The sequence below is a fragment of the Pollicipes pollicipes genome, unplaced genomic scaffold (genome assembly GCF_011947565.3).
Source record: "Pollicipes pollicipes isolate AB1234 unplaced genomic scaffold, Ppol_2.1 Scaffold_7261;HRSCAF=8764_pilon_pilon_pilon, whole genome shotgun sequence".
Classification (NCBI taxonomy): Eukaryota; Metazoa; Arthropoda; class Thecostraca; order Pollicipedomorpha; family Pollicipedidae; genus Pollicipes; species Pollicipes pollicipes.
The window spans coordinates 8294309-8303708 of record NW_023597054.1 but is presented as its reverse complement, the minus strand read 5'-3'; the positions used below and the strand labels follow the sequence as shown (position 1 = coordinate 8303708).

The 9400-nt window shown below is 48.6% G+C and overlaps 2 protein-coding genes across 4 annotated transcripts in view; both read right to left on the bottom strand.

Moving 5' to 3' along the window:
- Nucleotides 1–1608, bottom strand: part of LOC119112835 (double C2-like domain-containing protein beta) — a 16386-nt gene extending 14778 nt beyond the window's left edge. Inside the window, exon 1 of the mRNA XM_037237120.1 lies at nt 1605–1608. Within this exon, the coding sequence (XP_037093015.1) occupies nt 1605–1608 (4 nt within the window). The remainder of the gene's footprint in view (nt 1–1604) is intronic.
- Nucleotides 1609–5213: 3605 nt separating this feature from the next.
- On the bottom strand, nt 5214–7726 carry LOC119112375 (protein BFR2). Of its 3 annotated transcripts, XM_037236536.1 has the most exons (4): nt 7642–7691; nt 7125–7142; nt 6659–6723; nt 5214–5862 (listed from the first exon to the last, which is right to left on the bottom strand). In XM_037236536.1, the coding sequence occupies exons 1-4, from the start codon at nt 7671–7673 to the stop codon at nt 5258–5260; spliced, it is 720 nt and encodes a 239-aa protein (XP_037092431.1). In that variant the 5' UTR covers nt 7674–7691; the 3' UTR covers nt 5214–5257. The 3 variants fall into 3 exon arrangements, 2 of the variants coding, with proteins under 2 accessions (XP_037092431.1, XP_037092432.1); XM_037236537.1 differs by lacking the exon at nt 7125–7142 and having other exon boundaries at nt 7642–7707; XR_005095709.1 differs by lacking the exons at nt 6659–6723; nt 7125–7142 and having other exon boundaries at nt 5297–5862; nt 7642–7726.
- Between the last annotated feature and the right edge of the window lie 1674 nt (nt 7727–9400).

The following is a 9400-nucleotide window of genomic DNA, read 5'->3' as shown; positions in this document are numbered from 1 at the left end:
CATACAAAACTTTGCGAGGCATTATGTGTCCAAACTGAATATTTATAAGCTTGGGCACTGGTCCATGGGAACACGCTTTTAACTCGTTCAAAATTGTCCGCTTTCATTGCCCTTGGAAGCTTGAGGTTCTTGAACCTAAAGTGTTTCGGGCAGTGGCGAATGCCCAAACTACCTTTTAAGGTTTTAAAACGTGTAGGCTTATCGTTATCAGTGTACCACTTTCAGCCAGATCGTGAGAGTCCTTGGTGTCGATGTACAGCTTGATACAAAACTGCTGCTGGTTTGACAGGCGTTCCGAAACTTGACTTTAGCTGGGTCGGGCATGCCATAACGCCGAAGTTCTCAGCACGCTACAAGGTCATGCTTCTAATGGGTAATTCGAAGTAAAATGGTAGCAAACTATTTTTATGGATATGCATGCTAGGATGAAAAACTCAACGCCAATTTCGATGGTTGCATGGGTGATTACAGGTTCAGATGAGTGCAGGCACATCCGTTAAAATGTATCGTAGAAATGGATGCTTGACCACCATCGGAAATAATAAACTTGTGATGAGGTGTTGCAGTGGGTTTTAAAATTTGGTTAGATGGTACCCAAAGTGTCTGAAAAGAACTGGTTAATAACTGGTTAATAACTGGAACTGGTTAACTGGTAAAGCCACTGGTTAATCAATGTGTACCCATTTGACGAGCAGTGGCAGTTCCCGGCTCACCGAACTAACTGCTCACTGTTCCGCTGGTTGTATGGAAGGGGAGCAAATTACATTACCCGGCACGTTTCCTGGAGATGGTAAGCGCGTTTCTGAGACGCGTGGCTCTGATGCCTGGTGATGGTGACGCCTTCCCGACTGCATCGTGCTACTACCAGTTGGCCTGGACGCAAAGGCTCCAGTGCATCTCTGCATGTCTCGATACGGACGCATGACGCCTTGCTTGTACACTTCTACGACCCTCTTGGTGTAATTGCTGCTTGCTCCGCCTCCAGCATCTTGTAAATATATCATTATCTGGTACTGTGTTGCATATCTGCTTCGTATTTCTATTTTGCATATGCTTTACATCCGGTACTTCACAACATATGCACTGGACTTAGTAGTTTGCTCGGGGGGGGGGGGGGGATGTCCTCAGGCCTCCAGACGACCAAGAAAAGCAACAAGCCAAAGCGAAGCCCGTGAGCAGACCAACTCATTGCATTCTCCAGAGGCGTTACGCTGTTGCTGGTGACTTATATGTCGGCTCGCCGGGTGAATTGGATCATTAATGAGCTTGCTACATTACCCTTGATCTCTTTGTATTTTTTCGTAAGGCTCCTCTATATGCTAACATGCCTGGGCACTCTTGATCGACCAGCGGCCCTCCATAGATTCCTCCCACTTGCCCGAAAGGTTCTACACGCTTTTGGTGGGCCCCCCATACGTTGGGGTATATTCAGTTACTCAGGGACCCTTCACATTGGTCTCGGGTTCCTCCACCTGCTCGGTGGGCGTTCTGCTGTTGCTGGTGCCAAAATAAGGTAAGGCACTGAGCCACTAGATTCTCAGGGGCCCTCTGCATTGATCTAGGGTTCTTTCCCTTTGATCCCGTTTACGGAGGGTCCTTCATACCCATCGCGGCCCTCTTCGTTAACGTACCCGGGCACTCTCGATTATTCAGGGGCCTTCATTCATTCATGCATATTGGTCGTGGATGCACACACACACACACATGCACACACACACACACACACACACACGCACACGCACACGCACACGCACACGCACACGCACACGCACACGCACACGCACACGCACACGCACACGCACACGCACACGCACACGCACACGCACACGCACACGCACACGCACACGCACACGCACACGCACACGCACACGCACACGCACACACACACACACACACACACACACACACACACACACACACACACACACACACACACACACACACACACACACACCTGTTTGTAAGCCCTCCCAAGTGGGGACCGCGCTAGACTACTACAGAGTGGGGACCACTTACACACCTCTTTAAACATGAGCTAGCGTTACGAAATTAACATCTTAGTGCTGCTGAAAACCCGAAGAGCGCGATGGTAAGCATTTCGTAGGTCTAGCGATAAGGGATCAACATCCGTAGGATGCTGCGAAGCGGGGACCAGCTAATATGACGTCAAAGGTGCGTCATACGCCTTACACTTATCAAGCTAGGGACCGGTCTCCGCATTGTAATGTGTATCTAAATTGCCCTCATTTATGGCATGGAAAGAAAGGGAATTTGGGTGATAACGTCGCTTCGGTCACGTTGGCGAACCAACTGACAGGGAAATGGAACTTGGTTGCTGATGCCTTGCCTGCACATCCTTTGTTTTGGAAGGAGCCGTGATATTTATGTTGATTTGTGCTATATCATGTCATATTTGTATTATATTGTATTATATTGTTATATCTGCATTATATTGCAGTACATACTGCTATATTTGTAGCTTATTGTAATGTTATGTGATGTTCCCATTATGTTGCATTATATTGTTATATTTGATTATATTGTATCATATTATGTTATATTTGACGCATGGCAAGAGCTACACGCAATTTTTCGGTTTGCAACAGATGATTTTCACTTTTTATGCCTACTTCTATGCTACATGTTACGCCTTGTTCATTACAGTCCAAAATTATGTCTCTTCGTCTGCGTTCGAAACTTTTTCCAAGAAGTGGACGCCAAAACTTTGTCAAGACAGGACGCACAACATTGTGTGCGAATTAAAAGTTGCCAAACTATGTGGTATTACATCACATTAAGGCGGTTGATTGCAAAGCGTGAATAATGCGTAAAATGAGAACAGTACAAAAATCTGAACCTCCATGAATTTTTCAACATTCCGAGTTCTTCCGCTGTCTTTTCATTATCCCTGTCTTTGGTACCTGGCCGGTACCTGTCTGACCAGCCCACGGCATAGATGAAGAACAATCACAATAACAAATCACTGCCTTGGTTAGTCAGGCGACGCCATATGACCTCAGCAGGTGAGTGCGTCGTAAAGCCCCAATGATGACAACCACGATCAATCGATAGTCCTGATCGACGATGAGCGACGAGTCCAGATCGACGACGATCTGGGGCAGGTCAGGTCAGTCAGCTATGCAGGTCACAAAATCGGTTTCAAACTTCTTGACATAGGTCACTACTGCAATCTGTGAGGCAATGTTGAGGTCTCCCGACGCGGGCTTTCTGCTATTCGTTTTAAGTTTTTGTGTTATTTCCATGTGGGGAGGGCAGCATGAGACAGCAAATCCATCAGTTCCGATCACAGTCCACCACAAACACACTCTTGTGCAAAAGGTTTCTTTCGTTTGCAAACGGGTCAAACAACCACACCGCAAAGCAGGGGTCGCAACATAACACAACAGAGGATCTAACGTCCGGAGCCTCTCGAGCTTGCAGGTAAAAGAACATAGCCACCGCAAGGCAGCGATTGCACACAACGCAGCAGGGGATCTAGATATGGAGCATTCCAAGCTTTCAGCTGAAACTACATTTCCATGGTACACTTGTGCTTCTGGATCACATTGTATGTACAGAACTTAACATCCTTCCAGGAACGCCGGCACAGTGCAGACTTCTCCTTCAGTGCCGCTAGGCAGTCTGCCATTCCTGGTCACTTCAGAGAACCGATAAATGGCTTCATGCGCCTCTGTATAGCCTCCTTTTCTCTTTCAGTCCACAGCACGCCCCTCCTTTTGGCTTTGGGCCTTCTTTCATTAATCCTTGGCCCCCTGGGTGGTCCGTTTTCTGCTTCAGCTTGGGGATCGGAAGCCATCCCTTTAGCGTTCTTCACCCCCATCTCCACTCCCATGTCGTCAGGGGCAATAATGCTAGCGCTGTCGTTTATGTCGACACTGGGAGCGGAACCACCTTCGACGACATCGTAACTGCTGGGGTCAGGTCATCCAGGGTCTTCCCTACGAATCCGCCGATCCCTTTGGCCATCGCGAGTAGTATTTTACTCACTTTGGCAGCATGCACCGTCTTTTCGGGAAGTCTATAGAACTGCCTGTGGACCCGTATGTCATGGCCCATAATGCGGGCCACGATATCCATTTCAATCTCGCTCAGTTGCAGCAGCTGCAGCATAGTAGCCACATGCTTTCTGTACTTCGTGACTGTGATGTTGTTGACACGTGCCCTCCGCGCGAATGTCCGCGCGCAGTCGCTGCCTCTGAGCATGCTCGCAACTGGGGCTGCGCTGTTGAAGAAAATGTGTGGACAGTCGAGAGGGATCCCAACGTCTTTCCTCGCTGCGATCAGCTGATCAAGCGCCCCTCGCATTGTGGCTGTCAGCATGATGGGCACATCGCCTCCTTTTTTGCTCCGAACCACTTAATCTCCCAGCGAATGGCATAGCTCTCGCTCTAAGGGAGACAGGTGCTGCAGGACATCTTCATTGAGAGTTTGGTCCCTTTCATTGTATGATCTGACCGTAGGCCTTGACGCTTCTCCCGGCCTTCGCCGGTTAAACAAAATGATGGATGCCAACGCAGTCTCCGACAATTTAACATAGTTCTTGATAGAGCGTTCCTCTTCCAACAGCCGCTGAGCCTGCACCAACTCATCCCGCACCTCCTTCGTTACACTCTAAACATCCGCATTGAGGGGAAGGTCGACGGGCTTATTCCACTTCCTTTCCTAGAGAGTGGTAAGCGCACGAGAAGACACGTGTAGCTTCCAATCTCGTTGGTAGAGCAGGAGGAAATCGTCCGCAGCCGTCCTCGGGGTGGCGTCTTCGTTGGTGATCCCGCGCGTTTTCAGTATGCGCGCGCATTCGCTGAGGCCATAACCAAGCTTGAGAGCAAGCGATAGGCTATGATATTTGCCCTCCTTCACACCGGCCATGTTCTTGACCGCGCCTACCACTTCCATGAACTTCGCGGGGTGAATAAACATATCTAGACCTGATCCTGGGCTTGATGCATTCAGCTCCAGCAGCAGTCGTCCTAGCTGCCGCATTTTTTCTCTGATGTGTGCATGTTAGTGGCGCTCGTGGCCCAATCTTGTGTATAGACGGACCCCGAACTCCATGATAAAGGCATCATGCCTGCAAGTGGACGAAATACTATCGTCTCGCATCTTCGCCATCAGGTTTTCTAAACCAGCCGCGGCATCTCTGTGGCACGACAGCAAGGATCTTCCCTGGGACTGGACTCGGCCCCCAGAGGCAGTTTTCCCATGGGCGTGGCACCGATGCCGAAAGAGGTCGCGTCTAGAAAAGACACCGTGAAATTTCCCACATGGCAGCATATCTTTCACGTTGACATTCATATCTTGGGGTGGACGCCTCCTGGGGACGATCGTTCCTCGCCCATCTCGGAAAACAGCAGTTATGTTTGAAGTTGCCTTTATGAATGATACCTTCCAGAGTGATTCTCCTCTCCCTTGATCCTTTTGGAAAGGCGAGCGCGTCAGGTACGTCGGGTTCTCGTTTATGCTTCCGGAAAAGATGGCGTGCAAATTTTGTGTGCAGGGTATCACAATAGGGGCAAACGTTCCGCTTTAGGGATGGCTTTCTTGCTTTAGGAGATTTTTCAACAGAGACACTGTGTTCGCCGGAAGCCCTACTGCTGTTCTTGGCCACTACCTGGGCCTCATCCTGGTCCTCGTCCTCGTTCTCGTCTTTGACTTCCTCCATATCCTGGTTCTCGTCCATATCCTTGGACTTGCCCTTGTCCTCGTCCTCGTCCATGTCCTCGTCCATGTCCTGGTCCTCGTCCTCGTCCGTGTCCGCTGCTGGCCGTGGGTCGGGGAGGTACGTACGATCTTCATCTTCATCGTCATCAGGAATGAGGCCAGAAGCATAATTATCATGATCTGCGGACAGACCGATCGCCATTGGTTACCTAATGACGAGTATTAAGCAAAAACGAAAACAAAAAACCAGAACGTTGGAAGCAGGATCGTTCGAGTTACTCAACGATGCGCTACAGTGCCAGACCTATCGGAGTTGCGATTCTTATGCCGAGGGGACCGAGACACAATGCGCCGGTGGTCAAAGGCGAACCAGGGTACTTTGGGCTCCGAAGCCAACGCCTTAGCCAACTAAGCCACATGGCCAAGTGGCTGTTTAACCAAGGGGACATCGATTCATGGGGCGTCGGTCTACTGACCCCGCTCGGTGCTAGGGTACGGGCAAGTGCATGGTTGGCCACAGTTACTCTGTGATGCCTACTACATGGGATCACGTTGGTGCGTGTGTCCATGCGTATGTTCAAATTCTATGAACAGTTTCCTTCATGGACGGAACAAAAATGTTCGTGATGACTGGTATCTTGGCAAGTACAAAAGAACCACTTTATATCCAACTAAAAGCAAGCAAAAAACAATGAAGACACACAAGCTGCAAAACGTTACGAAACAAAGCAATGAGCAAATTTCCCGCGCAGAGCAGTTGGGACTTGCAGCAATGACAGACAGTCCATGCCATGACACATTATTTTGTTAGGTGGTATCTACCACTGATCAGTTTTAAACCCAAAACAGAGCACAATCACCCTTGGTTGCTACACCTACTTTCAAAGGGCACTGTGCGATCTGATGCTCTCAGCTTATGCTGCTGCTCACGCTTCACTCATTGCTTTAAGAAACATTTTTTTAACCATGCACCAACCTTTCTCAAAATATGACCGGATTAGGCTCAGAGGCACTCTTTCTCTCGAAACCCATGTAGGAACTCTGAAATAAGTAGAAAAACGTGAGAATGCACGCCAATTAGGCAAGCAGAAGACAACTAGTGACCAGGAGTGGCACACGGAAAAACTTGAGGGGCCCTGGAGTGGCCAGAACGGGCCTTAAGAATAGTCAGATAATTCTGTATTTGTAAAATCAAGCAAAGAAGCGTTGGCTGTTATTCTATACGACCATTTTCTCATGCGCGAGGAAAGAAAGCATTTAGGAGACCCTGGAGTCACCCTGGAGACCCGTTTCACTACATTTCATGACGCTATTTTTATCGTACAATCATACCCTCGCCTAACGATCATAACACATCAGCATGGAAGACGTCAGGGCTGGTTGCTAGCATCGCCGAAAAGCCACGCTTTCCCAGGGCACGCTCATAGGTATAGACAGCTCACGTGTCTTTGGTTGCACCACTGCAAGACATGGGTAAGAGAACCGGGGATGAATAGGGGCAGGGGCTAAAACCTGCATGTTTCTGAAAATTTAGCATTGGTCCTTTGCGCGTTCACTGCAAAAATAGTCCATTGACTACCACCTTATGCTTGGTTGGGTAATGGGCCGCTGGGCGCATGGGTCGTAGGGTTTTCCACGGCACGCACATTGGTCATGGGTTTTGTCGAGGTCTTTGGAAAAAAGGGGATCGGACAGCCCGTTTGCCTCCGATCTCGGCACCGCCCATGCTCATTTTCAGGTAAGTATAACAATGTATATATCGGTTTATTCATGCCCTGAACAGCTATGCCAAGAAACGCACAGACGAAGCACTCAAGTCATTCAGTCTTTCATTGAATGTCTTAAAAATCGGCTCACGGCTGTTCAAACGAAACGCAATGCACGAGTGTCATTCACTGGGGTCCTACCAACAAGGATCACTTGTTAGCTCGATGAGATCGGGACACTGTATGCTCTTACCTGAAGCCACTAAACTTCACCAGTATAAACATGCCATCTTTGCTAGTGGCATGCTGAATAACTTCACACGGTGTGATTGGTGCCTGTAACAGTGAGCACGAGCATTTGTAAAACACAACGCATGTTCGTTGCCTTTTGACTGTACCAAACAGGTAGAGAAACATACGTTAAGCCGCGCGTATAGGAAACCAGACGTACGGGGTTCGATTTGCTGCCTGGTCCAGCCTTCCTGTCAGGGCAGACGCCATAAACTGGGAAGAGAAGGCTGACCACTGAATTGGGATTGCCTGCATCACAAGTCGGTGGGGAGTTAAAGTCGTCCACCGGTAAAGGAAACCAACCCCCTGCAAAAACACGTAATCCAGACATATGCGAGACGCGCGTCAAGATTACCAAAGATCAATCACGCAAAACCCGTCAAACCTGTTCACGTGTCTGTTCACACATAAAATGCATGAATACGATGTCATCAAGTCTGTGTACCAAAAATCTATCAGTTTCTGGAGTGCCACCTTTTTGGCCGCCATGCTTTCTTCCATGAAGTAAATGTCACTTTCCATCACAAGCCAGCATTACATCACTTGGTCAAGGGACGTTATTAGAAGCGAACACTTTATTCATCGCAGGTCTCCAAATCGCAAGGGCAAATAATACAGATTTAAGAGGAATGGCAAATGAATGGCTTTCTTAAAGATGGGTAGGAGACGGTAATAAAATGATGAGACGAATCCCACATTGCTTGTACTTGCTAAGTATTGTGTGTCGCGTATACCCTGAACCCACCACCAAAATAGCGTCATGTTTGTTTTCATGCCAATCAGACCCACTGACCCTAGTGTTTAGAGCCAGTACACCAGTTATGTCATATCGGTAACACCTGACCAGCCCGAACGAAAGACAAAGGCTTACTAAGTATGAAACAGAAGGCGTTTTAAAATGTTTCACTCGATCAACCCGCGCGCTTGCGTATGAAACAGAAGGCGTTTTAAAACGTTTTACTCGTTCAGCCCGCGCGCTTGCTAAGCAGTCTAGGCCGTTTATCTTACAATTTTGTAAATTGACATGCGGAAAGAATGACCATTCAAAGCATCAATAATTATTGGCAAGGTGGTGAAATACTTGAATCTGGCTGTCGACATTTCATAACTGCTAATGTGTGCTAAGGATGAACCAAAAACACCCAAGATTAAATGTACATCATTCTTCAACTTTTGAACAGCACTTTTGAACAGCACACCGGAACCGACGATCAAAGGCCTGTTTGGGGGGGGTGTAAGGGTCTAAAGAACTGACTGTAGGTCACGTAAAGAATCGCGGCCCGGAGGGTCGTGACTTAAAATACTACTCAGAGGTCCCCTTGCATCGTTTTAGGATCACCCCCTCCCCCCCTCCCCCTGAGACAATCGGTCCGAGACCACGAACACCGAACAGTCGGCTCCATGTCCGTCTGAGCCCTTGAGACCCATTTCCCAAGCAGAAACAAGGCCGGGGGCTCGCGATTTGTAATGTTCGGGGTCCCTGGTACAATGAAGGGCTTCTGTGTCGGTTAGGGGCCACCGTCTCGAACTGTGGCGGCAAGTGGCCCCGAGTCAGAGCGATTTTGAGGGGCCCAAAGAGGGGCCGAAGGGTCTCTCGACACCAAATATGGACCAAAGACTAATATAAGAGACCAAATACTAATATAAGATAAGAAGAGTCCGAAGGCTGGCTGTAGGTCACATTAAGGACCTCTGCCCGTAGGGCCGTGATCTCAAATGTA